This window comes from Erithacus rubecula, assembly GCF_903797595.1.
Source record: "Erithacus rubecula genome assembly, chromosome: 26".
Classification (NCBI taxonomy): domain Eukaryota; kingdom Metazoa; phylum Chordata; class Aves; order Passeriformes; family Muscicapidae; genus Erithacus; species Erithacus rubecula.
The window spans coordinates 6,215,027-6,232,773 of record NC_136678.1 but is presented as its reverse complement, the minus strand read 5'-3'; the positions used below and the strand labels follow the sequence as shown (position 1 = coordinate 6,232,773).

At 59.2% G+C, this 17,747-nt stretch overlaps 1 protein-coding gene across 1 annotated transcript; it reads right to left on the bottom strand.

Annotated features, from left to right (window-relative positions):
• Nucleotides 1-1,043: 1,043 nt before the first annotated feature.
• WNT2B (Wnt family member 2B) lies at nt 1,044-17,047 on the bottom strand. Its single transcript, XM_079327312.1, has 5 exons — nt 16,509-17,047; nt 5,396-5,616; nt 3,448-3,725; nt 2,828-3,092; nt 1,044-1,302 (listed from the first exon to the last, which is right to left on the bottom strand). Exons 1-5 carry the CDS (start codon nt 16,670-16,672, stop codon nt 1,073-1,075), a joined length of 1,158 nt encoding a protein of 385 aa, XP_079183438.1. The 5' UTR covers nt 16,673-17,047; the 3' UTR covers nt 1,044-1,072.
• Nucleotides 17,048-17,747: the final 700 nt, after the last annotated feature.

The window sequence follows — 17,747 nt, the reverse complement described above, 5'->3', positions numbered from 1 at the left end:
AAGATTTGGAAGTTTGTCTAGCATCTCCTGCTTGACTCAGTGCTACCATGGAATGGTTTGGGTGGTACAGGACTTTAAAACTTACCTTGTTCCACCTCCTGCCATGGGCAGGGATACCTTCCACTCGACCAGGTTGGTCCAAGCCCTGTCCAACCTGGCCTTGAGCACCTTTGGGGACGGGGCATGGATTCCCCTGGGGCTTTGGATGCTCAGCTCTGTAGGAAGCTGTAGGAGCTGCAGACAGTGAGGAACAGAAACGCTGCAGGCTGGTTCCTGCTCTGGGGACATGCCCAGCTGAGTGTGTAGGAATTCAAAAAGCAAAGGACATCATTTTCTGATATAGGTTTATAATGAATTTTGACTTAAAATAATAAGCAGTATACACAACATACAAGTGAGTTGTACAGAGATGCTGCTGTATCATTGACTTCAGAACCTACCAGGAAGTTCTCAGGTTTCACTGCTCTCTCCAGCCCCTTGTGTCCACCAGCATCTAGAGGTGGCGTTCATCTCCTGCAGGGTTCAGTTCCAAGCCACAGCTCCCTGTGCTGGGGACACAGGGACAAGCCTCGTGCAGAGGTGACTCTTGCTCAGAGGGGTTAGTGAGATGTGCCAGGTCTGCTCGAGGGAAGCACGGGCACCATGGAGCTGTGTCACGGATTCACAGCACCCTTCCTCTGCCTTGCAAGAAAGAAAAAGCAGGAATGCTTTTGCAAGAGCGGATTATTCTGAACTAGTGTTTTTCACCGGTGAAGCTTTACTGGAAGGTGGGTTCTCCGGGCAGGTGCAGGATTCCTCAGCCATCACTCCCGACCGTCAGTCCTCGAGCCCGACCCGCCGGCACCGTCCCGAGGGTCGCAGCCTCCTGCCGGGTCGGGGATTTTGCCGAGCACACCGAAGGGCGCACAGCACCTCCTGGGAACTGCGGTCCTTTCCTTAGTGCTTTGCAGAATTCATTAAATAAAAGCCATGCAGTTGAACTCCAGCTCCCGGAACATCGCGGCCCTCAGGGCACGGGGGTTTAAACCACTGCGAGGGGCGGCAGCGGCTCCTTCTGGGCGCCGCCGCCCCCTCAGGTCTGGTCCAGCCACTCGGCGCGCTTGGGCGCTTTGCAGGTGTGCACGTCCACAGTGTCCTGGCACTCCTTGCAGCGCACGGCGCAGCACCAGTGGAACTTGCACTCGCACTTGGTGACGCGCGTGACGCGCGTGGTGTCGTAGCCGCGCCCGCAGCACATCACCTCGCAGCCGTCGGTGCCGCGCGACGCCTTGCTGCAGATGCGGCCAGCTGTGCCCAGGGAGCCTGCGGGGACAGGGCAGGGACAGGGCAGGGACAGGGCAGGGGCAGCGGGGACAGGGCAGGGACAGGGCAGGGCAGGGACAGGGCAGGGACAGGGCAGGGCAGGGACAGGGGCAGGGACAGCGGGGACAGGGACAGGGACAGCGGGGACAGGGGCAGGGACAGCGGGGACAGGGCAGGGACAGGGGCAGGGACAGGGGCAGGAACAGGGGCAGGGACAGGGCAGGGGCAGGGACAGGGGCAGGGACAGGGACAGGGCAGGAACAGGGACAGGGCAGGGCGGGGCAGGGACAGGGCAGGGCGGGGACAGGGCAGGGACAGGGCATGGACAGGGCAGGAGCAGGGGCAGGGACAGGGCGGGGACAGGGCAGGGACAGGGGCAGGAACAGCGGGGACAGGGCAGGGCAGGGACAGGGGCAGGGGGGACAGGGCAGGGACAGGGCAGGGACAGGGCAGGGCGGGGCAGGGACAGGGACAGGGCAGGGCAGGGACAGGGGCAGGGACAGCGGGGACAGGGCAGGGCGGGGCAGGGCAGGGGCAGCGGGGACAGGGACAGCGGGGACAGGGCAGGGCGGGGACAGGGGCAGGGACAGGGGCAGGTCGGGACAGGGGCAGGGGCAGGGCGGGGGCAGCGGGGACAGGGCAGGGGCAGGGCAGGGACAGGCCACGGGCAGGGGCAGGGACAGGGCAGGGCAGGGGCAGGGCAGGGCAGGGGAGGGCACGGGCAGGGCAGGGGCAGCGGGGCAGGGGCAGGGATACGGTCAGGGGTAGGGGCAAGGGCAGGGGTAGGGGCAGCATGTCCTGCCCGCGGGTCAGGGACAGCGGGGCAGTGTGCAGAATGCCCTGCCCGCGGGTCAGGGGACGTTGTGCCAGCGTGCCCTACCCACCCACCCACCCAGGGCTGCTGCTGGCACGGAACCTCCGTCTGCAGGGGTGCCTTGGTGCAATTCGTTAGTGGGGAAACTGCATGTTCCTATCACTGCACTGTCACTGTTTCTGTCACTGTTCCTGTCACAGTGCTGCACTGGGGTCCCCAAAGACATCATCTGAAGCCTGCACTTGCTGTGCTTTACGGACATGGGATGCCAAAAGCCCACCCAGGGATGCAGCTTTGGTGTCTCTCATGTCCCTCATTCTGGGTTTCTATGGGAATCTGCATGGCCCCTTCCCACACTCACTGCTAGAGCCTGTGTTGGCTGCTGCCAGAGCATAAGAGCTGCAGGAGACAGGGATGGGCTCTCTGCAGCCCCTCTGTGCATGGAACAGGCTCTCATCACACCCACTCTGTGATGACAGAAACCTGATGGGTTTGGGCCTCAGTGTAAAGCCTGGGGATTTTGGACAATTGCAGCCCTGCCTGTGCAGGTGTTGGGGTGCTGTAGGGACTCTGGGTCTGGGTTACCCCCTCTCCAAAGACTGGGATTGAGTGTGGAGCTGAGCCCCCAGGCTGGGCTAGCTGGGAGCTGCTGCCCTGTCGGGCAGAGAGGAAGAGATGCTTTTGGGTAATGACTGGAGCTCTGGGTTTTACCTGCTGACTTGTCCATCACGCAGTAATCAGGTGAGTTCTCAAAATACACCAGATCTGTTTTTGTGGGCTTCCTGAAGTTCTTGTTGGCCACTGTGAAGCCAGTGCCATCCTGATTCATTGTCACCTGGATGGCCCCATTGTATTTCTTCCTTAGGTAATCCCCTGTTTTTCGAAAATCTGACATTGCCAGCCAACAAGTCCTTAGTGTGCAGGAGCCGCTGACCCCGTGGCATTTGCACTCCAGCTTCAGGAAGCGCTTCACAGCCTGTGGGAAGAAGGATGGGTAAGGACCAGTGGGCATCAGATCCTGCACCAGTCTACTCATTCCTGGCGCAGCTCATCAGCCCTTGGCTGTGTGGGATGGGGCTGCTGATGGGAGCTGGGGGCTGTGTGCCAGCATCAGCGAGGACACAGGAGGCAGAGGTGAGGAGGTGCTGCCATCCCCGTGGGGCCGTTCCCTAGGGCAGGGGAGCGCTGGGAGGGCAGGGCAGCAGCCAGCCTTGCCCACAGCAGGAACTGCCCTGCCAGCTGCCCCAGGCCCCACTCCTCCGGCCGTGCTGTTTCTGCCCAGCCCCTGCTGAAGGCCCCAGGGTGGGCGAGCTGGGCTCTGCTGCACTCACCATCCTCCCGCAGCGGTTGTTGTGCAGGTTCATCAGCGCCCGGGCATCCTTCACTTTTTTCTCCTTGGCATCCACGAAGGCTTTGGCAAAGCGGACGCCGTAGTTGATGTTGTCGCTGCAGCCGCCCCAGTCGAACTCCCCGCGCTCGTCCCTGGCGCGGCCCCTCTTGAGCGGGTCACAGCTGCACACCTTGAGCTCGCCCTGGCTGCAGGCACGAGTGATGGCATAGACCACCCCGGCCGAGGAGATGGCGTAGACAAAGGCGGCCTCCCTGCTGCCTGCCAGGGACAGGGATGGCACAGGGATGGGACAGGGACAGGGACAGGGATGGGACAGGGACAGGGACAGGGATGGGACAGGGACAGGGACAGGGACAGGGACAGGGATGGGACAGGGACAGGGACAGGGACAGGGATGGGACAGGGACAGGGATGGGACAGGGACAGGGACGGGGCAGGGACAGGGACAGGGATAGGACAGGGATGGGACAGGGACAGGGACAGGCATGGGGAGTGAGTGAGCCAGGCTGTGCTGAGTACCAGGCATGGGCAGCGAGACCATCCTGCCAGCGGGCAAGCCAAGCCCAGCCACCTCTGGTGCCCACAGCATCCAGCCTCGGCTTCCCTGGAGCCCTTCCTGCTCGTTGCAATGCCCAGGGTACATGGCCGGGGTGCAGAGAGCAGCCAGCTCCCTCTGCCCCAGCCACTGTCCCCCTGCCAGCGCCGTGCAGGGTGCAGGGACAGCCCCAGCCCCCCGGGCTCGCCCCGCACAGCACAGCACAGCTTGCTGCCTGCTATTTTATGTCTCTGGTTCAAGTTCGCAGCTGTTTTTATAATGTTGTAAAAGAAGCTGCAAATCAAAACCATGTTAGTCTTCATTTCGAGAGCCTTTGAAAGCAACTTCAAAGGCTGCAGAGCTCTCTTTGGGCCTCGCAGGATGGGGCTGTGGCAAGGAGCTTTCATCATTCCCCATCCTTTGCCAGGAGAGGATGTGAGCGGGAGAAAAGGTGCTGGGAACAGGGAGGCTGAGCAGGCAGGCTGCAGCATGGCAGGGTGGGTGCTGCCCACCCCTCCAGTCCCCTTCCTCCAGTCAGATCAGGCTTCTGGCCTCTGGCTCTGCTGCTTGTCCACCCACGGGCAGCTGCCCCTTGCCCTGGCAGCTGGGAGCAAGCCCCACTCAGCTCCTGCTGTGTGCTCACGTGTCCTCCATACAAGCTGCGGGTGGGAAGAGTCTCCCAGCCGCTTCTGATTTGGAGGCCACATGCTGGATGCTCCCGCACGTCATGGGATGCAGCAGCATCTGTCCTGCAGTGCTGCTGCCTGTGCTGAGGCTCCTAGGGCCTGTTTGCTCCCAGAGCACTGCCAGGGCTGCTGCAGCCCACGATGCTGCTCCTGCTCTGGGGCCACCCCATCCCTGTGCCCTCCTGCCTTTCTTCTGTCCCTTGGGTGCATTTCTTGGGTGCATCCCAGCTTGTGCTGTATCTGTCCCTCACCTGCTCTCCCGGGCAGTTCTTTGTGCAGGGCTGGCACCTGCCCCAGAGCCACAGTCCTGCTCCACCTGGGAGCCTGAAGCAAGGACTGGGGCTGCATCTGTGCCTTGCCTCCCTTGCCATGCGAGGGAACAGCCAGTTCCCACGTGAATTGCTGAGTCCTGGCCAACCCTGCTCTCCAAATATTTATATATCCCATTACTGTTTACATATGAGCCTGTTCTCTGGAGGTGTCTCCTCCTTCCCCCTTGTCTCCCAGTGCTCCCCCTGCTCCATCTCATCTGGTGCAGCTATTCCAAACGCAGCGCTCTTCTCCCATTATTACTTGATTAATTTGCAAGGAAAGGCAAAGCTCCCCTCAGGGAGTAATCCAAGCCCCTGGGCATGGCAGCCCAGAGGGAGGAGAGACTGTCCCAGGAGGACAAGGCCCGTGGTGGGAGGGGGACAGGCAGAACCTACTTCGCAGCATGACCCGGCCGAAGACGGTGTGGTCGCGGTCCAGGGTGCTGCAGTTCCAGCGGTGGTGCCGGAACTGGTGCTGGCACTCGCGGATCCACTCCTTGGCTCCCTCCCCGACCGACTGCATGATGTCAGGGTAGCGCTGGCACAGCTGGCGCTGCTTGTTCACCAGCCCGGGGATGTTGTCGCAGATCACCCTGGCGCCCAGGGCCCCGATGTACCTGCGGAGAGAGCGGCGCCGTCACTGCCCGAGCCCCCTCGGAGCCACGGGACACACCAGCATCACCCACTCCCACCCCTGGCCCTGCACAGACTCCCCAAAATACCACCCTGTGACTCACAGGATTGTCTAAACACTTCTTGAACTCTGGCAGCCTTGGGGCCGTGACCACTGCACTGGGGAGCCCCAACCACCTTCTGTGAGGAGAACCTTTTCCCAACATCCAGCCTAAACCTCCTCTGACGGCACTCCAGGGTCCTGTCTTGGTCACTCTTGGGTCCTGTCCCTGGTCACAGAGAGCAGAGGTCAGAGCTGCCCCCCCACTGCCCCTCAGGAGGAAGCTGCAGACCCCAGGGAGGTCTGACTTCAGTCCCCTCCTCTCCAGCTGAACAAACCAAGTGACTCTAGGTCCTCACCCTGCTTAGTGGGTCTTCTATTAAAGTCTAGCTTTCCCTCTTTCCTTTCTAGCTGTGTCAGAGCTGCTGCAGGCTCTGCTCAGTGTCTCTACACAGCAATGTGCCCCCCTGCAGCATCCCCTTGGCATGGGGCTGCCTGGGGCTGTGGGTCACACAGGCAGGGCGCAGGGTCAGGGCACAGCTGAGCCATCACTGGTTTTGTTCGGTGTAATAACCCCGAGGTGCAGCAGCCAGGAGCAAGCAGAGCTGTTCTCAGTGTGTGCGTGGCTGCAGAAGGAGCAGGCAGTCTGTGGAGCCTGTCTCCCCCAGCAGACAGCCAGCTCGGGGTGCTGTGAGTCACGGGATGCCTCCCATAAGCCTGGGCTGTGTCAACTCCCGGGGCAGCAGAGAGAAACTTGCTGATGTGCAAAACCTCCCTCGCAGCCTCTTCCCGAGTCCCAGCCCCGCGCTGCCGCCCGGCGCTGCTGAGCGCAGCAGGATGGAGCCCAGCTGAGCCAGGCTGGCTCGGGCAGCCTCTGCCCTGTCTCCTGCCTGCATTCCTCAGGAACGCCCCGGCACAGGCACCTGTGCCATGCTGGTGAGGGAGGAAGAGGAGCAGGCTTCACCTCTTGGTGCTGTGCTCCTCACTCACACTGTCCATTCCTCTCTGTGCATCTCCTGAACATTTATTCTCACGCCCTGAAGCTCCATAACCGATAGAACCGTGCTGTGGCTCCTCTCTTGCCTGGATCCTGCCTGGATCCTGGTCCCCTCCCTGCAGCAGCGGGGAGAGAGCTGGAACTCGGAGCAGAAAGGCAGCAGCAGCTCAGCAGAGCCTGGCTGAGCCCATGGGCAGCGTTCCACAGCCTCGGGGGAGGGAGGGCCCCGAGCTCTGCCCCGCACTCTCACACCATCCCGGACAATGGCAGCAACATGGAATTTTCCATCCCAGTCAGCTCCCGCCTGCACCACCCGCTCACCCCTCTGGCTGCTTGTGCTCGAGCATGACTATTGCTGCAGAGCGCGGAGCTGGGATTCTGGCTGGAAGGGATGAGGTTTGGGTGATATTCAGATTTTTTTCTAACCTCCAAACTGGAAGCAAAAACCTTCCTTCAATAATAATAAAAAGCAATAGGCTTGGACAATATTTCATTCTCTCTCTCTGGACATGTTCTCTCACTTCTATCTACCCCAGAGAGAGCTCCCAGGCTGAGGAAAGCCCTGCGAGCACAGAAAGCAATGGGATCTGTTCCCTCATTTAAAATATTTTGTTTAAATGCTGGCAGAAACACAAGTTCATCTGGGGCTGGAGCTGAGGATAATAAACCCAGCTCCCCATGGCTTTGCAAGCCCAGACACCAAGGGACAGTGAGCATTATTGTCACAGGCACGCTCCACAGCCTTTCATCCTGAAGCAGAGAAGCACAGAAGTGGCAGAAGCTGTTTGGGAAAGAAAAGCCAACTGGAGTTCCTGGAGCACTGCTGACCATGGAAGTTTCACTGCCTTTCTCGTGCCAGGCTGTGAGAGCTGCCCCAGGCTGTGAGAACTGCCCCAAGCTGTGAGAGAGAGCTGCCCCAGGCTGTGAGAGAGAGCTGCCCCAGGCTGTGAGAGCTGCCCCAGGCTGTGAGAGAGAGCTGCCCCAGGCTGTGAGAGCTGTCCCAGGTTGTGAGAGCTGCCCCAGGCTGTGAGAGAGAGCTGCCCCAGGCTGTGAGAGCTGCCCCAAGCTGTGAGAGCTGCCCCAGGCTGTGAGAGAGAGCTGCCCCAGGCTGTGAGAGCTGCCCCAAGCTGTGAGAGCTGCCCCAGGCTGTGAGAGAGAGCTGCCCCAGGCTGTGAGAGCTGCCCCAGGCTGTGAGAGAGAGCTGCCCCAGGCTGTGAGAGCTGTCCCAGGCTGTGAGAGCTGCCCCAGGCTGTGAGAGAGAGCTGCCCCAGGCTGTGAGAGCTGCCCCAGGCTGTGAGAGAGAGCTGCCCCAGGCTGTGAGAGCTGCCCCAGGCTGTGAGAGAGAGCTGCCCCAGGCTGTGAGAGCTGTCCCAGGCTGTGAGAGCTGCCCCAGGCTGTGAGGGGCTCGGGGCCAGGGCAGGGCAGAAGGGCACCCACAGCTGGATGATGGCACAGTGAGACTGCACAGCTCCTGTGGGGAAGCACGGTCAGCTCCCCAGCCCTAAATTCATTCTGCCCAGCAAGAATGGGGATGGCTGGGTTATCCCTGCCTGTGCAGGCAAGAGCAGTGGCGAGATGCTGGGAGGCAGCAGGCTGCAGCATGGAGATTTCAGAAGTAGCCAAAGCTCCTCTTTGCTGGAGAAAAGGGATGCTGGGGAAGCTGGAAATGGAAAATGCTCTCTGATGGGCCACGTCAGCAGGGAGCTTGTGGGGCTGGGGCACTGGTGTCCAGTGCAGTGCAGCAGGCTGGGACAGCAGCTGGCAGCAGAGCTGCCTCCCGGGCTGGAGAGTGATGGATAAAGCACTAACACATCCCCTGGGAGACCGAGATCAAGGGAAACCCTCCAGACAAGATAAACACTAGGCACTCCCTTTTTCACACTGGAAGCTAATTACTTCTCCTTAATTCTTCTGCCAAATACCCAGATCAGAGTAAACATTATCAGCAGGAGAAAGTGGAAGGAGTGAAGGGCACCAAGTGCTGCAGCAGCACCTCGCCATGTGCACCCAGAACTGCCAGGGTCAGTGCCTGCATCTCCCTCTGCCTGGGGCAGCGGATTTACAGCAGTGCCTGCAGCATTCCGTCAGAGTTTATGTACTGAAACCTAACACAACTGAAGGGAAAATTCCCCCCCTGTCCTGGAAAGGCTGTGGTGATCTCGGCAAAGACTAAAGCTTCCACTTGGTGAGAAATGCTCCTGTTGGGTTCAGTTACTCTGAAATGGAGCAGGACGAGAAACATCAGAAAATTCTGCCAAACTGAGTTTTGGGAAGGAAAAAATCCAAACATTTGTTTTGGATAGATTAAAGCATCCCTTCTAATTTTATTTCCCAAATTCTGTGACATTTTAAAAACATTGCAATGGGAAGGACAATGGATGTTCTGAGAAGTCCCCAGCTGCCTTATCAGAACTTAGGTTTCAAACAAATGAAGTTATGCTGGAAGTGGCACACTTCTGCAGTGCTGTGCTCTGGGGGAATCTGCATTTTTCCAGCTTAAAAAAAACCCCACAAAACCCAAGCCCTGAGTTCAGAAAAGTCTGTGAGACAAAACTTCTGATGCTGGAGGCTGCTCAGGCCCGGACTTCAGGGCTGGGAGGAGAGAGGCAGCAGCGGGAGCCTGCAGTGAGGAGGAGCTGGGAGGCAGGGAGAAGGGAGTGGATAATTAAGTGCATGTGGGGATAGCAATCCCCCACCCCGTCCGGCGGGATTCCATCTGCTGCTGCCTGCCGAGGGTGCAGAAAGCCCCGGCATCGCCCTTTGCCGAGGGCAGAGCTGTTTGTGCAGCTCGGGTGAGGGGCTGGCACCATCCCTCTGAGCCCTGCAGGGTCGCCTCTTGCAGATCCGCGTGCAGTCCCAGGCCGGGGGCATTTCCCATTTCCCATTTCCCATTTCCCATTTCCCATTTCCCATTTCCCCGAGCCGGCTGCCAGCGGCGGGTGTGCGGGGGTTCCCTGCGGGGCTGCGGGGCTGACCCCCGCCCGCCCTCCCTGCCCGCTCCGGGCAGCAGCCGAGCAGAGCACGGAGCCTGCTCCACGGGCAGGTGTTCTGGAGCTGAGGGCCGAGCCCTGCCCTGTCCATCCCTGGGAGCCGCAGGGTGCAGCCGGAGGGAGGCTCGAGGGAGCAGGAGACGCTCGTCACGCGTTGCCTTCCAAGCTGTTGTTCTTGTGGAGAGCCTGCTGACTTTGGCTCTTGTAAACAAGGAGAAACCTAAATTGCTTCTAAGATAAACATGCAAACCAGAGGCAGACGCATCTATTGACTTGGCAGCGTGCAGGCTGTGCTCGCCGCCCCGCTCGGCTCTGTGCTGGACGGGTCCTGCTCCCGTGCTGCCCACGGAGCCCCGGACTGCATCTCTGATCCCATCCTGATCCCATCCTGATCTCCACAGAGCCCCGGGACTGCATCTCCTGATCCCATCCTGATCCCCACAGCCCCGGACTGCATCTCTGATCCCATCCTGATCCCATCCTGATCCCATCCTGATCCCCACGGAGCCCCGGACTGCATCTCCTGGGGCTCATCCTGCCCACGGAGCCCCGGACTGCATCTCCTGATCCCATCTTGATCCCATCCTGATCCCCACGGAGCCCCGGACTGCATCTCCTGATCCCATCCTGATCCCATCCTGCCCACGGAGCCCCGGACTGCATCTCTGATCCCATCCTGATCCCATCCTGATCCCCACAGCCCCAGACTGCATCTCTGATCCCATCCTGATCCCCACGGAGCCCCGGGACTGCATCTCCTGGGGCCCATCTGGCTAGGAAGCCACAGGCAGCTGTCAGAGGCAGCTAGTGCAGATCGGATCAAATCCAACATCCCTGCCTCTTTGCCTGCTAAAGAGCAAATTCCATCATGCCTGGCAGCACTTCACCTCCTCGAGTTCTTTGCATACTTCCCAAGGATGCTGCACCTTCCTTCCTCTGCTCTCCCTGCTGTGGCAGACGATTTACAGCCAACTGCCAAGCGCTTTGGGTTGCAAGGTGCTATAAACATCTGAGATATTATTTTAGTATTACAAGCCCTGGGTATTTTATTAAGCCCCACTGGGAACAGGGCCATCCTGGCCTGCTGGAATTGTTAACACCTTTGAGTGATTAATAGTCCTAATTTCCTCACTCAGAGCCACTACTCTGTCTGTTGAGAGTCTTAGACTCACTTCAATAATTTTTAATATCATAATGCTGAGCCACTACCAGTGTCACACAAGGGACATGTTTTTCATTTTCTGCACTGGTATCTTTCTCTTTCTTGTGCATCCCTCTTTTAAAGCTGTCTGCCTTCAGATCCTGGTCAGAGCCGCCTCTCTGGTTTTCCTGCACTCTGTGCAGTCACTGGGGTGGAGTTTCTGTGAGGAGGACTCAAACTCTGTGGTCTGGGCAGATGCAGCAGATGGGTGCTGTAATGTGCTGTCCCACAGGCAGATGTGGGAGGCTTTTTGTAACAGCAGTCTGAAAACTGAGGTCTGAAAACTTTGGTCTGCAGTGGGTGAAAGCTGTTCCTCAGGGGCATTGTTGGTGGTGCATAAATACAAAATAATGGTTCATTAAAAATACGCCATTTTGACAATAGCTTTACCCTCAGGAATCAATTTCTTTTCTCCCCAGATTTCAAAGTCCTTTGCTCAAATGTGGGAGGTAAGACAGCCTCTAGTAATAAAGCTGGATGTACAATTCTCTTTTCTGTGGCACATCCTGTGTGTTGGGTGTGAGCTGTCCAAGAAAAAGCTGTGTTTCCACTCTGGCCCAGCACAGATCTCCTCATGGCACTGCTGAAATCACTTTTGGTAATACTAAAAGCTAATGAGTTTGGAAGGACAGAAAGATTTTTTGCTTCTGCATTTCTTTCTAAGAAAGATTTCCCATAGGTGAAAGTGACCCTAATGAAAAATGGACTGAGCAGCACAGTTAGGATTATTATAATGGCGCAGAGTGACTGAGAGAACCCATCTGTTCCATCCACCCTAACCAAGAACACCAGGGCTGCTGCAAAGGCCATGGGGTTCATTCTCCATCAGCCTGACGTTACTTTAAAACTTATTTTTCACAGCATGGCTGCCTGGACAGCCAGAGCTGCGGGGCGCCTCGGGATAAAGACTTCCTGGTCACTGACCTCGTGCTTTTATTGCCATGCAAAGTGCTCTGCACAGCTCTGCACAGCTCTGCACAGCTCTGACAGCAGCGGGATCGCCGTGTCCCGAGCGCTGCACGTCCTCTCCCCTCGGACACGGCAACTCTGCTCCTGGAGCTCTGTGCCCTGCCCATGGCAGGGGGCTGCAACTGGCTGCTTTAGGGTCTCTCCCAACCCGTTCTGTGGTTCTGTGGCTCTGTGGCTCTGTGGCTCTGTGGTTCTGTGGCTCTGTGGCTCTGTGGTTCTGTGGTTCTGTGGCTCTGTGGCTCTGTGGTTCTGTGGCTCTGTGGTTCTGTGGCTCTGTGGTACTGTGGCTCTGTGGCTCTGTGGCTCTGTGGTTCTGTGGCTCTGTGGCTTTGTGGCTCTGTGGTTCTGTGGCTCTGTGGCTCTGTGGTTCTGTGGCTCTGTGGTTCTGTGTTTCTGTGGTTCTGTGGTTCTGTGGCTCTGTGGTTCTGTGGCTCTGTGGTTCTGTGGTTCTGTGGTTCTGTGGCTCTGTGGCTCTGTAGCTCTGTGGCTCTGTGGTTCTGTGGTTCTGTGGTTCTGTGGTTCTGTGGTTCTGTGGTTCTGTGGTTCTGTATCTGCAGCAGTGCCGAGACACAAAGGGTGATGCTGCTGGTGGCAGAGGCCATGGCTCATCCACGGCACAGGATGGGATCACAGCCATGGGGACACAACCCCAGAGCCCCCAGGCAGCCTAAGAGACCCTCTGCTGGCAAAGGCCTCCTCTGGGGGGGCTGCTGCGGGTCTGCCCAGCTGAGACTGGCACGGAGGGGAGGAGCGGCGCCCCCCACCCCAGGGTTACTCTGGAGTTCCTCCGTGCAGCTCTCCTACCCTTGGCTTCATGTCAAACATTCCTATTTATGCTATTTCCCCTCCCACACACCTTAGCATGATGCCTGCCTAAATGAGCCCCTCTCTCCTGTATCCTATACCCTAGATCCACACACGTGTGGCTCCATTTTTCCATCACTCCTTGTGCCCATCCACTGTACCTGGGCCTCCGTGGTGTCACAGTGGAAACACATGGCAAATCCTGGAGAGGAGCACTGGTGGGAGCACAGCCAGGAGCCCATGGTGGTGGGAATGTGCCCTTCTCCATCTGAGTGGGGGTGTCCTTGCCAAGCCCTTGGCCAGAGCCTGGCGCCGTGTCCAGGGGTTGCTCTGGCACACAGGGAGCCGTGGGCACTCCTGCTTCATGATTTGCCCTGGGTATGGTTTCCACGCCCATAAACACTCTCCTCCTTCCTTGGCCGAGCAGGGAGATGGACCATGATGTCTGCCTGGCTCTGGACTGGTCATCCCTCAAAATCCCCTCATGGGCATCACACACAGCAGCTCTCCTGGAGCCCCCATATCCTGGCAGCACCACGGGCTGCCCCATGTGGCTGCCAGGCTCCTACACCCTCTCCAACCCACACCCAAACTTGAGATTCTCTTCCACAGATTTGTTTTATCTCTTTGGGAGCCTGATGCCTCCCATCTGTTCCAATGCCAGATGAAATAAAATATTTATAGTTTCCAAGGGCTGTGGTTAGCAATAAATAAGTTAGCTAACAAGGATTTGGTGAGCTGGGGACCTGGGGGGCATCTGCGTAGGTCGCAGGAGTGTGGGGTGTGTGAGGGTGGGATGCAGGGGGGCACACAGGGCTTTGTGTGCGTTTTCCCTTAGCCAAACCTTTAATTTCAGAATGGCTTTCCACACCAGAACAGCTCGCCGGGCTCTCAATAGCGGCTAAACCCTACTTAGTTATTTACAGCAAGTTTGTTTATTGCACAGTTTATGTTTATAAGCAACATTTGTCTAATCTCCCGAATCTTTGCAGAGGAATTTCGGAGGCCGCTTTCGGGGCCGGGCGGGGCACAGCCCTGCCAGCCGCCGTCCCCCGGCGATGCTGCTCTCGCTGCCGAGCGCACGCAAGTGTAAACGGGATTTAGGGATTTTCCCGTTGCATTCCTTCTTAATTTCTGTCTGTGTTTCAGCTGGTATTTTGTTGCTAAGGAGCACTTTGGAGTCTGGAAGCCTTTCTGCGAGGGTGCTGCTCCCCACAGCCACCCCGCTGTCCCTGTTGGTCCCTGCGGAGCCCGGCCCAGCGTCCCCAACCTGTCCCCTGCCCCTGCTCCGAGCACACACTCCCACCCGAGCCGCTCTTTCGGATGCCAAAGTTCACCAATTCCTGGCCTTTATGCGAGGCGGTTGGGCCATGCCTGACGTCACTGAAAATTAATAATTTGCAGTTGTTTAGAAGAAACATTTGGTTGATATTTCCTTTCCATGTACTGTGATCAGAGGGGACCCGGTTTTTCCTATTAAACTACTTAAAAAGTTGACTCTGAAAATGAGAAGCATTTCCTCTAGTTCCACAAGTTTATTGTGTGTGAATCCCTAGAAGAATTTGGCAATAATAATTAAAATAAGGAACGATGATGCACCACCAAATGTATTTACTGTAATATCAGTGGTGCTAAAGATGTGCTTGGAAACCTATGCAAATCACTGAACGACTTTTTTCCCAAACCGCAGCTGGCTGAAACCATTTTCAGTAAAACACAATTTCATCTAAACACGCTATTTTATCAGGACTGACACGTCCAGCACAACAGCACTCTGTTCAATTTAGGCTTTCCTTAGGAATGTTCTGCTTTCCAGAAGAGAAAGTTCAATTGAAAGTGTGAATCTTAAGAGTCTAATACATTCCATTCCTATTTTTTGTTTGTTTGTTTTTTTAAAAGTAACATATTTAAGGTCGTTGGGACCAGTGCTGCTCGGCAGACATGTCCCAAGGCTTGGTGCCGGCTGCCCCGGGGCCGTGGGGCTGCCCTGCCCTGCTCTCCTCTCCCTCGAGCTGCCAGCGGGGACCGGCCTGCGAGCCGAGAGCACAAACTGCTGTGGGAGCTAAATCCAGCTTCCTCCCAACAAGCCACAGCTACCGAAGCTTAAAACGTGGCTGGTTTTCCTCCCGCTTGCTGGGAAGCGACACGCACTCGGAATAGGGCAGACCGCGGGGAAACAGGCGGTTTTAGCACTCCTCCTAAAGAAGGAATTTTCACCCTTCAGGCAGCATCGACGTGTGTTACCAGAACTGCCCACCTCTGAGCAGATGATGCTGTGACTGTTCCATTCCTCCTTTTTCCCAGCCGTGTTATCCCATGAACCCACTCCTCAGCTCTAACCATTCTCTCTTTCTCCAGCCTCCGCGATAATGGAAATAATCCTACTCCTCCACTGTCCCTTCCTTCCTTCCTCAGCTTTTTGCATTTTAGCAACCTCACCTTGCCCTCAGAAGCCGTCCTGCCTTCACCTGCCCTGCAGGGTTGGGGCAGAGCCGGCTCTGGAAGCCAGGTCGGTGCTTGTACCAACCTGAGACTCCCCAGCACTGAGCACTGACTCATTTCTCTCCCAGTGATTCCAGCTCCCCTCAGCTGACCAGACTTCGAGAAAGCTCCTCTGGGCACGGCTGTGAACAGCGTTGCTCTTTCTGCTTTTTGCCCCCCAGAGCATTTTGTGGTCTGTTGAAGAAGCTGCTTTTGCTCTTGGTTGCCAGCAGCTGCCCTCGCAGCCTGTGCCCTGGCCCCGCTCCTCCCGCCCGCAGTTTCCCAGCCGCCCTTCTCGCCCTGCGCTCGCCCTTCTGGGGATGCCAGCCCAGACGTGCTCTCAAACTCCGCCAATACTTGTGCTATCGCCACGACTCTTAAGCGCTCCCGGGTCCTTACAGAGCGCTCCACGGTAGCTGAGAATTTCCAGAAACTGCCGTTTTCTTTCAGTGGCAGATGGGTTGAACTTGATTGAGTTTTGCCTCATCCGCCGCGGTCTGTTAATGATGATGAGATTGGCATGGAAAACACTGTTTTCCACAAGATTAGAGAAGACTTTTACAGGGTGGGGGACACTGAGAACTTTTCTGCAGCCAACTATTTTTTTTTCCTCCAGTGTTGCTGAACTACTGATACCGCACAGGGTCGCTTGGAAAACTTCTCAATCCTTGTTTACTGTCATTCTGCTTAGATGAATTTTCATTGTTACACGAACAGGGGCAGGAGGACACTAATTTCCAGGAGGTTTTTGTTACAGTAATTTCTGTCTGTTACAAAGCCTCATCTTATCTAAAGGAAGGGGGACATTATCTTTTCGCTTCCCAGGAGCAAAGTAATGTAACAGTGCAGGCAGCCCCCGGTCCGAGCCGGACCGAGGGGCTCATCCTGCTCATCCCCGCCGTGCCCGGGGAGCGCTGCCGTCGGAGGTGTCGCAGCGCACGGGGTTCTGCTCCCCGGCAGAGCCGGAGCTCCCCGCGGCAAGTCCCATCCCCAGGGAAGGAGCGGCGGATTTTCGGGACGCGGGGTGCCGGTGACCGCCGCGGTGACCGAGGGAAGCCTCGGCAGCGGCCCCGGGGCGCGTCCTCTCCGCCGCTCTGCCCTGGGAGCCCGGGACGGCGCCGGAGCCGCGCAGGTGGAGCCGGTGCGGTCCCGGCCGCTCCCCGTCGGGCGCTGGGCGCCGGCTGCGGCACTGCGGGGCTCGCTGCGCTCCTGCCGCCGCTGCCCCGACCCCTACTCGGCCTCTCCCGTCCGCATCCCCATCCGCATCCCCACCCGTCCCCGTTCTCATCTCTATCTCCGTGCCCATCTCCATCTCCCCGTCCCGGGACCGCGCCCCGCGCAGCTCCGGCCGGAGTCTCGCCACCACTCACTCCCTCCCTCCCTCCCTCACTCACCACCACGAGGAGTCGGCGCGGGGCGTCAGGGCGAGCAGCAGGAGGACGAGGGGAAGGCAAAGCCGGGGGGCCGCGCCCGCCGTCCGAGGGAAGGCTCCGCACTCCGCACGCCCGGGGGCCACGGCAATCCCAGGAGACGCTTCCAGGCGGTTTGGGCTGAGCATATCTCTCCGGGGCGGGGTCCAGACGGAGAAATGACCGGGGAAGGGGGTCCTGCCCGCGCTCCCCTCGGGGCACTGCCCGTCACGGCCCCGCGGCGCGTCCGCCGGCTCCGCGCTGCCGAGCGAGCCCCGCCTGGGCCCCCGCGCCCGGGCTCATGCTGCTGCTGCTGCAGGGGGTCCCCGGGGGCTGCGGGGCGCTCAGCGGGACCCGCACCCCCCGAGCGGCGCGGGGCCGGGCCGGGCCACCGAGGTCCGTGCGCGGAGGGCGAGCGCGCTCTGGGGATGGGAGCGCGGGGGCCGCGGCCAAATATTGCCGGCGCCCGGCGAGCTGCGGGCTCTCATTGGGCAGAGTCAGAGACGCGGAGCCGCCGCTCCGGCCGGACCGACCCCCGCCTCCCCGAGGGCACGTCGGACAGCCCCCTGCGGGCTGCTGCCCCCTCCGGGCTCCTGGATCCCCCGGGCTGCTGCCCCCTCCGAGCTCTTGTCCCTTCGGGGTTCCTGCCCCCTCCGGGCTCCTGCCCCCTCCGGGCTCCTGCCTCCTTCGGGCTCCTGCCCCTTCCGAGCTCCTGCCCCCTGCGGACTCCTGCCCCCTCCTCGCTGCTGCCCCCTCGGGGCTCCTGTCCCCGCCGCCGCCCCGCACCGGGGCCGCTCCCACCGCCGCGCTCGCACCCGCGGGGATGTGGAGCTGCCGCTCGCGGCCGCCCCGTCGGGCCCGGCCCGGAGCAGAGGCTCAGCGGGTTGCGGGGTTCAGAATGCGGGATGCGAATGCGGGATGCGGATGCGGGATGCAGGGTGCGGATGCGGGATGTGGATGCGGGATTTGGGTTTCGGGGTGCAGATGCGGGATGCAGGGACTGGGTCCGGCTCCGCCCGCGCTCGTCCCCGCCAGGTGTCAGTGCTGGGTGAGAAGCGCAGGGCGAGCCGCGCTCCGGGGGCTCCGGGGGTTCCGGGGGCTCCGGGGATCCGGGGGCTCGGGGGCTCCGGGGGCTCCGGGGGCTCCGGGGGCTCCGGGGACTCCGGGGATCCGGGGCTCCGGGGGCTCGGGGGCTCCGGGGGCTCCGGGGACTCCGGGGATCCG